Here is a 14,914-nt window from a genome sequence, read left to right on the forward strand (position 1 = left end):
ACCAATCAGCTGGCATGTGCCTTCTCCTTTTGACTCATCACATACGCTGCTGCTACTGCATATTATCTATCCTGTTGTCCAGTGACTTTACCCCTACCTACAGTATATGTACATATCTATCTCAATTACATTACATCAATTACATGGGCTCTCGAGTGGCGCAACGGTCTACGGCAGGGCTCTCCATTCCTGTTCCTGGAGAGCTACCCTCCTGTAGGTTTTTGCTCCAACCCCAGTTGTAACTAACCTGAATCACCTTATCAACCAGCTAATTATTAGAATCAGGTGTGCTAGATTAGGGTTGGTTGAATACCTACAGGACGGTAGCTTTCCAGGAGCAGGGTTGGAGAGCCCTGGTCTAAGGTACTGCATCTCAGTGCTAGAGGTGTTACTACAGCCACTCTGGTTTCGAATCCAGGCTGTATCCTGTGGCCTTGATTGGGAGTCCCATAGGGCGACGCAAAATTGGCCCAACTTCGTCCGGGTTTGGCTGTCATTGTAAATAAGAACTTGTTCTTAACTGACTTGCCTAGTTAAATGGGGAACAGTGGGTTAACTGCCTTGTTCGACGGCAGACAACAGATTTTTACCTTGTCAGCTGGGGATTCGATTCCGCAACCTTTCGGTTTCTGGCACAACGCCCCATATGCAGCATATGCAGCTGCTCAGCCATGGAAACCCATTTCTGTTATTGTGCTGACGTTGCTTCCAGAAGCAGTTTGGAACTCAGTAGTGAGTATGGCAACCGAGGACAGACTGTTTACACGCTTCAACACTCGGCGGTCCAGTTCTGTGAGCTTGTGTGGCCTACCACTGTGGCTGAGCCGTTGTTGCTATGCCGGGGCAGCTCTAGCAGGCAGAACTTTAACCAACTGACTTGTTGGATAGGTGGCGTCCTATGACGGTGCCACGTTGAAAGTGACTGAGCTCTTCAGTAAGGACATTCTACTGCCAATGTTTCTCTATGGAGATTGCATGGCTGTGTGCTCCATTTTATACACATGTTAGCAATGGGTGTGACTGAAAGAGCCGAATCCACTAATATGAAGTGGACTTTTGTATATATAGTGTATCTCTCAGTGTCACGATCATAGTAGTGAGGAGACCAAAGCGCAGTGTGATGTGAATATATATTCTTTTAATGAATGAAGAACACGAAGAACAAAAACAACAAAACGAACATGACGCTATGACAACGAGTGCAGACACAGGCAACTACACATAGACAATAACCCATGAAATACCCAAAGAAGATGGCTGCCTAAATATGGTACCAAATCAGAGACAACGGTAAACACCTGCCTCTAATTGAGAACCAATCTAGGCAACCATAGACATATATAAACACCTAGATGATAAACAACCCCATAAACCTACAAAACCCCTAGACATTACAAAAACACATACATCACCCATGTCACACCCTGACCTAACCAAAACAAAGAAAACAAAGAATACTCAGGTCGGCGGGTGACAGTACCCCCCCACAAAGGTGCGGACTCCGGCCAGGTGAGGGTCCGCGTGGGCCTTTTTCACCGCGGCGGTTCAGGTGCAGGATGTGGACCCTCGCAGCGGAACCCGGACTGGAGATCATCGTAGAGGGCGTCACTGGACTGAGGAGTGGCTCTGGCATTTCCGGACAGGAGGGAGATTCCAGCATCGCCGGTGTGGCAGGCGACATCGGCAGCTCCTGGTTGGCTGACGGCTCTGTCGGCTCCTGGCTGGCTGGCAGCTCTGGTGGCTCCTGGCTGGCTGGAGACTCTGGCGGCTCCGGACAGGAGGGAGACTCTGGCGGCTCCGGACAGGAGGGAGACTCTGGCGGCTCCGGACAGGAGGGAGATTCTGGCGGCTCTGGACAGGAGGGAGACTCTGGCGGCTCCGGACAGGAGGGAGAATCTGGCGGCTCCGGACAGGAGGGAGAATCTGGCGGCGCCGGACAGGAGGGTGAATCTGGCGGCTCCGGACTGCGACCCGTCGTGGTAGACTCCGGACTGCGACCCGTTGTGGTAGGTTCCAGACTGCGACCCGTCGTAGGAGGTTGCCGGACGCTCTGGACTGGGTACTGTTGCCGGACGCTCTGGACTGGGTACTGTTGCCGGACGGTCTGGACTGGGTACTGTTGCCGGACGCTCTGGACTGGGTACTGTTGCCGGACGCTCTGGACTGGGTACTGTTGCCGGACGCTCTGGACTGGGTACTGTTGCTGGACGCTCTGGACTGGCGAGGCGCACTGTAGGCCTGGTGCGTGGTGCCGGCACTGGTGGTACTGGGTCGAGGACACGCACCTCAGGGCGAGTGTGGGGAGGAGGAACAGGTGTACAGGGCTCTGGAGAAGCACAGGAAGCCTGGTGCGTGATGTTGGCACTGGTGGTACTGGGCTGGGGACACGCACCTCAGGGCGAGTGCGGGGAGCAGGCACAGGACGTACTGGGCTGTGGAGGCGTACTGGAGGTCTGGAGTGTAAAGATGACACAACCCGTCCTGGCTGGATGCTCATTCTAGCCCGGCCAATGTGAGGAGCTGGAATATAGCGCACCGGGCTAGAAATGCGCACTGGAGACACCGTGCGCATCTCTGCACTGCACCAGAACACCCTCTTAAATGTTGCCTTAAAAAATCACAGTACCATACATCAGCTGTATTTTTTTATCAGAGACTTTATAATCATGTTTAACTGAAAACAGTCTGATAATGCAGAAGGTTGTTGTGAAAATGGCATATATTATGATAGTCGTCAGGTTGGAAAGACTCAGACCCGTGGTTCTATGGTGAAGCAAGCAGAAAAAATACAACCGCCATCATCATCATCATTAACATCAGTTTAACAATGGAAATCACTGTCCAAATCCCTTCAACTAATCCCTTCAGATAATGGAATTCAATCAAACCTATCATTAAGCAGTGTCTTTGTTGACAAACTACTGCCCCTACTCACATGCAGAACACTTCTCATTCTGAAAACGGGAAGTATCTGCTTGGGGAGTCTAGCTGGTATTAGTCATAGATTCCCATGGAAGAGCTACTCCAATCAAGGTTCAATTGAACTGAGATCTCACTTAGTGTTAAATATCCCCTTTCAGGAAATACAAATCTAATTCTGGCATCACCCAAAATTGTATCTGTTTTAAAATATTCCTCTATTCAAAAAGGAAAACATAAAAAGGTATCTAATGTATCACTGGCACCTTGGGGTATTTCATAACAAATCCAAAAAAACGATTTGTTGTTTGATTTTAGAAAACACAATAACATTATGTGATCCTGCTGTCAGGTTGCATGGCAGAGGAACTGGAAGTATAAAATGTTTTGCTGCCTTGGTACTTCGGTGTGACTGTGACCCTTACTTTCTCATTCATATCATCTCTCTGTGATGTGTTACCTAACATTGTGTCTCTCCAACCATTTCCTTTGGTGCTCTACTCATTCGTACAGCGTTTCAACTCTCTAAACACAAACTGTGCCATTATTGCCATCATTCTATTAGTGTGTGTTTATTTCCATGTAGAATTGGTAAAGAAATAGAGAGACATGCACTTTGGTCAAACTAACCCTTCTGTTCGAGGTAGCATATGAAAATGCAATTAATCTCCCCTCCCATTCAAATGCGTGCATGGATAGAAGCATTCCTTATTATGATGCTTGGAGTATAAAACAGAGTGGAATCGACCCTAGATAGACAGAATGCACTAGACCAGGTGAAACAGGGATATTATTCCTGGGTTAGATCCCAGACCAGATGGATGAGCATCATTCTCCTCAAGCATGGGCCAGTCAAGGGCGACACAGAGGTTTTAAACAAAAAATATCATTCAACACCAAACCACCTGGGAAACCATTGGCACAGACACCCAGGGAGAATTAGCCACACATTTAGAGTCTTGTATGCGTTCATTGTCTGGGGTTGGAAAGGGAGCACCCATGCGTTGTGTCTCTGAAGGGGTTGTCACATGCTGAGAAGTGTCCTCTCTACTGAATGACTGTCAATCCCCATCCTCAGTCCCCCTTGGTCCCCACAATCCTCATTTGTCTGACCCTTAGAGCTCAGTCCAGCTCAAACTGTATAGTGCAAAGGGAAGGACAGAGTACACATACCTCTGATCTCTTCATAAAAGTATGGAAACTCGTTCACCTCATTTAGTCCTGTGAGGGCATAAGGCTAATTCAGCATGTCTTTGTTCTCTTTCCTCAACAAAAGGACTCGGTGGCGACTCGTCAGATAAGATTTGAGGCACAACACGCACATATATCCCTTAATATGATCTCAACCTTGAGTTTACAATCAAGAGTACACAACTGAAGAGAAATTATGATTAAGTTAAGAGAAATGACAGCTTTGCTCTGTTTGAATGGAAATCCCTCTAGAGTGAAACAAGCAAGGTCGATATTCAAGGGGATGTGTGTAATGTGGTTGTTTAAAATCTTATCCGATTGGACACGTCGGGCGAGAGCTTCTTTGGCAACTCAGAAAGAGCATGAATCTTGAACGAGAGGAGAAACGACAGGTTAACAAAACAGGTCATCTAATTGTGAGTCAAACACTGGAAGCGGTTCTTGAAATAGAGGAGGCCGTTTTTGGTGTGTGTGGCATCCGAAGAGGCTGGTGGGTAGCGGAACTTGGCATACGTCTTGTCACTCTCTGATTGGCTGACCCAGGGAAGCTTGATCTTGGTGGCGTGGTTGACGATGACATCATCACAGGATCCCACGTGAAGTGAGCCGAGGCCATCGATGAAAAACTCTGTGACAAGAACCAAGGGGTCAAGAGCAAAAGAAAAGAGGTTCGTGTTTATGCTAAAGGGAACTTAACGTATCACACAATTTATATGTACAAAATCAACTAACAAACATGTGAGAAGAAGCTATTTCATTCCCTTCTTGAGCTTTTTGATACATAATTAATGAATGACTATTCAGACTGTTACCTATATCACTTTCTTCCAAATGTAGATGGTGCAGCTCAGGGGTTAAATTGTGAATTCGGACATGGAGGAGCCTTATTTGGAGGGTTTTGGATCAGGGTTGAACACAAGTTATGCCAAGATTAGGATTTAGGGTTAGGATTGAATTGGGATGTGGACACAAAGCTAGGGTTAGGGTACTCTTATCCTACTTTCTATCCTACTCCTCTTTGGACTCATAAGGTACAGGTGCAGGCTCCGCGTAGCACCGACTACATTTGACTACTGGTACAGCTGATGTTATGGACAGACACGCTCTGTGTGGTGCTGGGGTTTGGGTCTGTACTCACCCAGGTGGGCCACTCTGGCCAGACGGGGGTCAAAGCCCACTTGCTGGACTTTGTCTGTGCGGGCCAGGAAGAAGTTGATGACCCCGTCCGTGACTACGCAGTTTGGAAAGCCCTGGATGATGTGGTGGAAGCCCCTCCGCATATGCAAGCAGTCACCCTCCTCCTCCCCTGGCTCAATGGACATGGTCTGCCTGTAGGTGGCAGTATAGCCAGTGGCCTCCCGCACTGCACCACCCACCTAAATTACACACACACACACACACACACACACACACACACACACACACACACACACACACACACACACACACACACACACACACACACACACACACACACACACACACACACACACACACACACACACACAAATGTGCATATAAAGAATGCATTAACTGATTCTGACACACATACACACAAAGAACATACAGTGCATTTGGAAAGTATTCAGATCCTTAGACTTTTTCCACATTTTGTTACGTTACAGCCTTATTCTAAAATTGTTTAAATTGAGTCTTCTTGGGTACGACTCTACAAGCTTGGCATACCTGTATTTGGGGAGTTTCTCCCATTTTACTCTGCAGATCCTCTTATTCTCAAGCTCTGTCAGGTTGGATGGGTTTCGTCGCTGTACAGCTATTTTCATGTCTCTCCAGAGATGTTCGATCAGGTTCAAGTCCGGGCTCTGGCTGGGCCACTCAAGGACATCTCAGAGACTTTCCCCGAAGCCACTTCTGCTGTGTGCTTAGGGTCGTTGTCCTGTTGGAAGGTGAACCTTCACCCCTGTGTGAGGTCCTGAGCACTCTGGAGCAGGTTTACATCAAAGATCTCTCTATACTTTGCTCCGTACATCTTTCCTTCGATCCTGACTAGTCTCCCAGTCCCTGCCCCTGAAAAACATCCCCACAGCATGATGCTGGCACCACCATACTTGACCATAGGGATGGTGCCAGGTTTCTTCCAGATGGCATTCAGGTCAAAGAGTTCAATCTTGGTTTCATTAGAAGTAGCAGAGAATCTTGTTTCTCATTGTCAGAGTCCTTTTGGAGAATTCCAAGCGGGCTGTCATGTGCCTTTTACTGAGGTGTGGTTTCTGTCTAGCCACTCTACTATAAAGGCTAGATTGGTGGAGTGCTGCAGAGATGGTTGTCCTTCTGGAAGGTTCTCCCATCTCCACAGAGGAACTCTGGAGATCTGTCAGTGACCATTGGGTTCTTGGCCACCTCCCTGACCAAGGCCTTTCTTCCCCCGATTGCTCAGTTTGGCCTGGTGGCCAGCTCTCGGAAGAGTCTTGGTGGTTCCAAACTTCTTCCATTTAAGAATGAAGGAGGCCACTGTGACCTTCAATGTTGCAGACATTTTTTGGTACCTTTCCCCAGATCTGTGCCTCGACACAATCCTGTCTCGTAGTTCTACGGACAATTCCTTCAACCTCATGGCTTGATTTGTTTTCTGACATGAACGGTCAACATTGGGACCTTATATAGACAGGCGTGTGCCTTTCCAAATCACGTCCAATTGATTGAATTTTACCACAGGTGGACTCCAATCAAGTTGTAGAAACATCTCAAGGATGAACAATGGAAACAGGATGCACCTGTGTCATGTTTTGTCATTGATTATCATGCCTTGTCCCTGTTCTTCTCCTTCTATTCGTTTCCCTCTGCTGGTCTTATTAGGTTCTTTCCCTCTTTCTATCCCTCTCTCTCCCCCTCCCTCTCTCACTCTCCCGCTCTCTCTTCTCTCTATCGTTCCGTTCCTGCTCCCAGCTGTTCCTATTCCCCTAATCAATCATTTAGTCTTCCCACACCTGTTCCCGATCCTTTTCCCTGATTAGAGTCCCTATTTCTCTCCTTGTTATTCGTTTCTGCCCTGTCGGTTCCTTGTCTAGAATTCACCGTGCTGTGTTTGTGTATCGCCCTGTCGTGTCGTGTTTTCCTCAGATGCTGCGTGGTGAGCAGGTGTCTGAGTCTGTTTGGTTCAAGTGCCTTCCCGAGGCAACCTGCTGTTCACCTGCTGTTCAAGATCGAGTCTCCAGTTTGTCCTCGTCATTTCGAGTGAAAGTTGTGTTTTTTTGATTGTATTTACTTTACTGGATTAAAGACTCTGTTTTCGCCAAGTCGCTTTTGGGTCCTCTTTCACCAGCATGACAGAAGGAACCGACCAAGGAATGGACCCAGCGACTTCAGACGCTCGTTACACTGCCGTCGAGATCCAAGGAGCCATGCTCAGCAGACACGAGCAGGAATTGTCTGCTGCTCGCCATGCCGTGGAGAACCTGGCCGCTCAGGTTTCCGACCTCTCTGGACAGTTCCAGAGTCTTCGTCTCGTGCCACCTGTTACTTCCTGGCCTGCCGAGCCTCCAGAACCTAGGGTTAATAACCCACCTTGCTACTCCGGGCAGCCCACTGAGTGCCGCTCCTTTCTCACGCAGTGTGAGATTGTGTTCTCTCTCCAACCCAACACATACTCTAGAGAGAGAGCTCGGGTTGCTTACGTCATTTCACTCCTTACTGGCCGGGCTCGAGAATGGGGCACAGCTATCTGGGAGGCAAGGGCTGATTGCTCTAACAAGTTCCAGAACTTTAAAGAGGAGATGATTCGGGTTTTTGACCGTTCAGTTTTTGGTAGGGAGGCTTCTAGGGCCCTGGCTTCCTTATGCCAAGGTGAACGGTCCATAACGGATTATTCTATTGAGTTTCGCACTCTTGCTGCCTCTAGTGAGTGGAACGAGCCGGCGCTGCTCGCTCGTTTTCTGGAGGGACTCCACGCAGTGGTTAAGGATGAGATTCTCTCCCGGGAGGTTCCTTCAGATGTGGACTCTTTGATTGCTCTCGCCATCCGCATAGAACGACGGGTAGATCTTCGTCACCGGGCTCGTGGAAGAGAGCTCGCATCAACGGTGTTTCCCTGCTCCGCATCGCAACCATCTCCCTCCTCTGGCTCAGAGACTGAGCCCATGCAGCTGGGAGGGATTCGCATCTCGACTAAGGAGAGGGAACGGAGGATCACCAACCGCCTGTGCCTCTATTGCGGAGTTGCTGGACATTTTGTTAATTCATGTCCAGTAAAGCCAGAGCTCATCTGTAAGCGGAGGGCTACAGGTGAGCGCAACTACTCAAGTCTCTCCATCAAAATCCTGTACTACTTTGTCGGTCCATCTACGCTGGACCGGTTCGGGTGCTACATGTAGTGCCTTGATAGACTCTGGGGCTGAGGGTTGTTTCATGGACGAAGCATGGGTTCGGAAACATGACATTCCTTTCAGAGAGTTAGAGAAGCCTACGCCCATGTTCGCCTTAGATGGTAGTCATCTTCCCAGTATCAGATTTGAGACACTACCTTTAACCCTCACAGTATCTGGTAACCACAGTGAGACTATTTCTTTTTTGATTTTCCGTTCACCGTTTACACCTGTTGTTTTGGGTCATCCCTGGCTAGTATGTCATAATCCTTCTATTAATTGGTCTAGTAATTCTATCCTATCCTGGAACGTTTCTTGTCATGTGAAGTGTTTAATGTCTGCCATCCCTCCCGTTTCTTCTGTCCCTACTTCTCAGGAGGAACCTGGCGATTTGACAGGAGTGCCGGAGGAATATCATGATCTGCGCACGGTCTTCAGTCGGTCCCGAGCCAACTCCCTTCCTCCTCACCGGTCGTATGATTGTAGTATTGATCTCCTTCCGGGGACCACTCCTCCTCGGGGTAGACTATACTCTCTGTCGGCTCCCGAACGTAAGGCTCTCGAGGATTATTTGTCTGTGTCTCTTGACGCCGGTACCATAGTGCCTTCTTCCTCTCCGGCCGGGGCGGGGTTCTTTTGTTAAGAAGAAGGACGGTACTCTGCGCCCCTGCGTGGATTATCGAGGGCTGAATGACATAACGGTTAAGAATCGTTATCCGCTTCCCCTTATGTCATCAGCCTTCGAGATTCTGCAGGGAGCCAGGTGCTTTACTAAGTTGGACCTTCGTAACGCTTACCATCTCGTGCGCATCAGAGAGGGGGACGAGTGGAAAACGGCGTTTAACACTCCGTTAGGGCATTTTGAGTACCGGGTTCTGCCGTTCGGTCTCGCCAATGCGCCAGCTGTTTTTCAGGCATTAGTTAATGATGTTCTGAGAGACATGCTGAACATCTTTGTTTTTGTCTATCTTGACGATATCCTGATTTTTTCTCCGTCACTCGAGATTCATGTTCAGCACGTTCGACGTGTTCTACAGCGCCTTTTAGAGAATTGTCTCTACGTAAAGGCTGAGAAGTGCTCTTTTCATGTCTCCTCCGTTACTTTTCTCGGTTCCGTTATTTCCGCTGAAGGCATTCAGATGGATTCCGCTAAGGTCCAAGCTGTCAGTGATTGGCCCGTTCCAAGGTCACGTGTCGAGTTGCAGCGCTTTTTAGGTTTCGCTAATTTCTATCGGCGTTTCATTCGTAATTTCGGTCAAGTTGCTGCCCCTCTCACAGCTCTTACTTCTGTCAAGACGTGTTTTAAGTGGTCCGGTTCCGCCCAGGGAGCTTTTGATCTTCTAAAAGAACGTTTTACGTCCGCTCCTATCCTCGTTACTCCTGACGTCACTAGACAATTCATTGTCGAGGTTGACGCTTCAGAGGTAGGCGTGGGAGCCATTCTATCCCAGCGCTTCCAGTCTGACGATAAGGTTCATCCTTGCGCTTATTTTTCTCATCGCCTGTCGCCATCTGAGCGCAACTATGATGTGGGTAACCGTGAACTGCTCGCCATCCGCTTAGCCCTAGGCGAATGGCGACAGTGGTTGGAGGGGGCGACCATTCCTTTTGTCGTTTGGACAGACCATAAGAACCTTGAGTACATCCGTTCTGCCAAACGACTTAATGCCCGTCAAGCTCGTTGGGCGTTGTTTTTCGCTCGTTTCGAGTTTGTGATTTCTTACCGTCCGGGTAGCAAGAACACCAAGCCTGATGCCTTATCCCGTCTGTTTAGTTCTTCTGTGGCTTCTACTGATCCCGAGGGGATTCTTCCTTATGGGCGTGTTGTCGGGTTAACAGTCTGGGGAATTGAAAGACAGGTTAAGCAAGCACTCACGCACACTGCGTCGCCGCGCGCTTGTCCTAGTAACCTCCTTTTCGTTCCTGTTTCCACTCGTCTGGCTGTTCTTCAGTGGGCTCACTCTGCCAAGTTAGCTGGTCATCCCGGTGTTCGAGGCACTCTTGCGTCTATTCGCCAGCGCTTTTGGTGGCCGACTCAGGAGCGTGACACGCGCCGTTTCGTGGCTGCTTGTTCGGACTGCGCGCAGACTAAGTCGGGTAACTCTCCTCCTGCCGGTCGTCTCAGACCGCTCCCCATTCCTTCTCGACCATGGTCTCACATCGCCCTAGACTTCATTACCGGTCTGCCTTTGTCTGCGGGGAAGACTGTGATTCTTACGGTTGTCGATAGGTTCTCTAAGGCGGCACATTTCATTCCCCTCGCTAAACTTCCTTCCGCTAAGGAGACGGCACAAATCATTATCGAGAATGTATTCAGAATTCATGGCCTCCCGTTAGACGCCGTTTCAGACAGAGGCCCGCAATTCACGTCACAGTTTTGGAGGGAGTTCTGTCGTTTGATTGGTGCGTCCGTCAGTCTCTCTTCCGGGTTTCATCCCCAGTCTAACGGTCAAGCAGAGAGGGCCAATCAGACGATTGGTCGCATACTACGCAGCCTTTCTTTCAGAAACCCTGCGTCTTGGGCAGAACAGCTCCCCTGGGCAGAATACGCTCACAATTCGCTTCCTTCGTCTGCTACCGGGTTATCTCCGTTTCAGAGTAGTCTGGGTTACCAGCCTCCTCTGTTCTCATCCCAGCTTGCCGAGTCCAGCGTTCCCTCCGCTCAAGCGTTTGTCCAACGTTGTGAGCGCACCTGGAGGAGGGTGAGGTCTGCACTTTGCCGTTACAGGACACAGACTGTGAGAGCCGCCAATAAACGCAGGATTAAGAGTCCAAGGTATTGTTGCGGCCAGAGAGTGTGGCTTTCCACTCGCAACCTTCCTCTTACGACAGCTTCTCGTAAGTTGACTCCGCGGTTCATTGGCCCGTTCCGTGTCTCCCAGGTCGTCAATCCTGTCGCTGTGCGACTGCTTCTTCCGCGACATCTTCGTCGCGTCCATCCTGTCTTCCATGTCTCCTGTGTCAAGCCCTTTCTTCGCACTCCCGTTCGTCTTCCCTCCCCCTCCCGTCCTTGTCGAGAGCGCACCTATTTACAAGGTACATAAGATCATGGACATGCGTTCTCGGGGACGGGGTCACCAATACTTAGTGGATTGGGAGGGTTACGGTCCTGAGGAGAGGAGTTGGGTTCCGTCTCAGGACGTGCTGGACCGTTCACTCATTGATGATTTCCTCCGTTGCCGCCAGGATTCCTCCTCGAGTGCGCCAGGAGGCGCTCGGTGAGTGGGGGGTACTGTCATGTTTTGTCATTGATTATCATGCCTTGTCCCTGTTCTTCTCCTTCTATTCGTTTCCCTCTGCTGGTCTTATTAGGTTCTTTCCCTCTTTCTATCCCTCTCTCTCCCCCTCCCTCTCTCACTCTCCCGCTCTCTCTTCTCTCTATCGTTCCGTTCCTGCTCCCAGCTGTTCCTATTCCCCTAATCAATCATTTAGTCTTCCCACACCTGTTCCCGATCCTTTTCCCTGATTAGAGTCCCTATTTCTCTCCTTGTTATTCGTTTCTGCCCTGTCGGTTCCTTGTCTAGAATTCACCGTGCTGTGTTTGTGTATCGCCCTGTCGTGTCGTGTTTTCCTCAGATGCTGCGTGGTGAGCAGGTGTCTGAGTCTGTTTGGTTCAAGTGCCTTCCCGAGGCAACCTGCTGTTCACCTGCTGTTCAAGATCGAGTCTCCAGTTTGTCCTCGTCATTTCGAGTGAAAGTTGTGTTTTTTTGATTGTATTTACTTTACTGGATTAAAGACTCTGTTTTCGCCAAGTCGCTTTTGGGTCCTCTTTCACCAGCATGACAACCTGAGCTCAATTTCGAGTCTCATAGCAAAGGGTCTGAAAACTTATGTAAATAGGGGATTTCTGTTTATTATTATTTTTTAATTTGCAATTTGTTATTTAATCAATTTTAGAAAAAGGCTGTAACGTAACAAAATGTGGAAAGTTTAGGGGTCTGAATACTTTCCGAATGCACTGTATACTGTGTACAAAACAAACATTAGGGGTACTTCCAATTGTCTGACTGAAGTTGATAATGAGTGCATGCTGTAGGGAAACCGATGGAAACAGTTGGATCCTTGATCACGTCATCTTTCCAAAGGACACAATAAACAGACAAAACTAAAATAAGAACCAGAAAACCGAGAAGTATCTCCGTTCCATGTTTGTCTGTCTGTGCTTTTGGGGTCCGGAGAAAGAAGGGATTCAAAGTGTCCAGCAGACCAGCTGCTGACATGTGTAACCCATAGAGTCCCCTCTCAAGAGTAGGAGTCCCAGTCTATGGTACACAAGAGGTCTATTCTATTCCCAGAGCACACAGTAAGTCTCTGAGCGGGATTCAGGCTCCAGCCAAAACACCCTTCACCCTCAGAAACAGACAGATCATTCATTACAAGCCTTATGTGTGGGTGTCAGCTTTTGTGGCTTTTGTGCTAGGATTGTGTGCATGTATGACATGTGTGTGTGTGTGTGTGTGCGTGCATGTATCCATGCCTGCATGTGTGCGTGTTTGTGTGAGTTTGTGCACACGCGCATGGCTAATATTGCTGTGGTGTTCATGTATTACAGAGCAAGAATATGCCTGTAATATGCCTGAAGAAGAGAGGATGAGAGAACGGAAGAGTCTGTTGAGAGATTGTTTTCTTCTGTAAGTAGTAAACAAGGCCTGGGATTCAATATTATCACGCTTGTAGACAATGCAGATTTTAAAGGCAATGTTATCGCATTTGTGAGATGATAGACTGGATGTGGCTAGCAAGGAATGCCTCCTCCTCATTTGTCATCTTCAGAAGACAGCTAACATAATTTATTTCAATAGTCTTTTCATGATGTGCTGTAATTCAAAATTATTTTAAAACTTTCATTTAATAACTCATAATAAGTTGTGTCTGTTGGGCAAAATGACTGAAATGTTGATTATGTTTCCTCATGCTACCCAAGATGGAATGTGGTGAATCGTGTAGGTGCTGTTTTTGGCTTTGCAGAGTAAATCCCAGTGAGTAACCAATGTGTTCTGAGTCCAGAGAAAAGATTCTGAACTGGATTCGACTGTTGCATAGAAAGTGGACCATTGTTGAATTATTGGAACTAACTATCAAAGTATTCGAACGATTTCATGTGATATTTGAACCCAGGTCTACAATACAGTATGGCAATGCCTGTGCCCCCTCACCAGGTCCAGGGTAGTCCTCTCCAGGACGTCCACCAGTTTCTCCAGCTTGGTGTTGGCCGTGAAGATGAAGTCATCGTCCACCCACAGCACATACTTGGTAGTCACCTGGGAAACGGCTAGGTTCCGTCCTGCAAACCAGCCCTAGTTGTTGTGACACAGAGAACAGGATGTGGGAAAGAGGAAGCAGAAGGGAAAGGACAACTAAGAAAATCACAGACAGTACTTTTTCACTTAAGGTCATCTGTCAAGGATCATTTAAGCTAACAATGATAGTGTTAGACACATTTTTGACCTGACAGGTACACGTACACTGTATCCCATCCCTTACTTGCAAATAGAGGCAGTAGTGTTTAAAAAAAAACCTTTCCAAATGGCATGATGTAATGTTCGATGTAGGGGCCAGAGACCATCTTTGGGTTTTCACTGTCATCAGCTATTACTATGGTGACAGTGGAATAGTATTTTCGCACACTGTCGATGAGATCTTGGAGCTTGTCATAGCGCAGGAAGGTTTTGGTTGCTATGGTAACAAGGGCACTGATGTTGTATTCTAGAAGGGGAACAGAGAGAGACAAAAAGTTGGGGTATTGATCTCAGATGCAATTATTATTTATTGTTTTGTAAGTGTTGTGCGGTTGTGACAGATACAGTCAGCCGTTGTATTTGTCGACATACCCCCTTTGGGCCCTGTGTTGTAGAGTTTTGGAGTTACACCATGACGGACCTTGATAGTAAACATGGCTTGGTGACCCTCTGTCTCAACCTGCACTGAAAGACACAGCAAGAGTATTTCCAACCTCATTTCCACAAATATTTTACAGATGTTATTTGGCATAGGACTTTGATAATGGACACAACACAGAAATAAGTAGTACACAGCAGAAGGACAGGTGTGTCTGGCCTCACCTGTGTCTGCTGTACTAGGGTGGAACAGTGTGTTGGTATAGGTGACAAACTGTAGCTGCCGGTTCAAATTGGACAGCAGGCTGCTGGTCAGGGTCATGTGCATCTCCCCGTCACCTTTGACCTTTACCCCCTCAACCTCTGCTGCCACATTTAACGTTCCCAGGGTGGAGGTGAAGTTGACCTGAGAAAGAAAAAAATTAAGAGGGAGACAGAGAACAAAGAAGACAAGGACCAGACAAATGGAATAGTATTGGAAATAATAACTCAAACCAAATGTTATTGGTCTACTTACTGTGTACAGCTCTCTGGGATGGTCTTGTACTGCAAGTCCTGAAAACATATGACATCAATTTACTGGCATATTTGATGAAGTTGTTGGATGTTTATCCAATCCAAATTCACCACATCAATTGTCAGCTG

At 48.0% G+C, this 14,914-nt stretch overlaps 1 protein-coding gene across 4 annotated transcripts in view; it reads right to left on the minus strand.

The window, feature by feature from the left end:
• Positions 1-3,246: 3,246 nt before the first annotated feature.
• b4galnt1b (beta-1,4-N-acetyl-galactosaminyl transferase 1b) overlaps positions 3,247-14,914 on the minus strand; it is a 32,360-nt gene continuing 20,692 nt past the window's right edge. For all 4 annotated transcript variants that reach the window (XM_046335258.1, XM_046335278.1, XM_046335264.1 and 1 more), the window contains 7 exons: positions 14,787-14,824; positions 14,495-14,675; positions 14,264-14,356; positions 13,951-14,138; positions 13,589-13,729; positions 5,249-5,486; positions 3,247-4,738 (listed from right to left, as the gene is read on the minus strand). In XM_046335258.1, the coding sequence (XP_046191214.1) occupies positions 4,521-4,738; positions 5,249-5,486; positions 13,589-13,729; positions 13,951-14,138; positions 14,264-14,356; positions 14,495-14,675; positions 14,787-14,824 (1,097 nt within the window). In that variant the 3' untranslated portion in view covers positions 3,247-4,520. The remainder of the gene's footprint in view (positions 4,739-5,248; positions 5,487-13,588; positions 13,730-13,950; positions 14,139-14,263; positions 14,357-14,494; positions 14,676-14,786; positions 14,825-14,914) is intronic.

The sequence above is a fragment of the Oncorhynchus gorbuscha genome, linkage group LG03 (assembly GCF_021184085.1).
Source record: "Oncorhynchus gorbuscha isolate QuinsamMale2020 ecotype Even-year linkage group LG03, OgorEven_v1.0, whole genome shotgun sequence".
NCBI classification, from domain to species: Eukaryota; Metazoa; Chordata; class Actinopteri; order Salmoniformes; family Salmonidae; genus Oncorhynchus; species Oncorhynchus gorbuscha.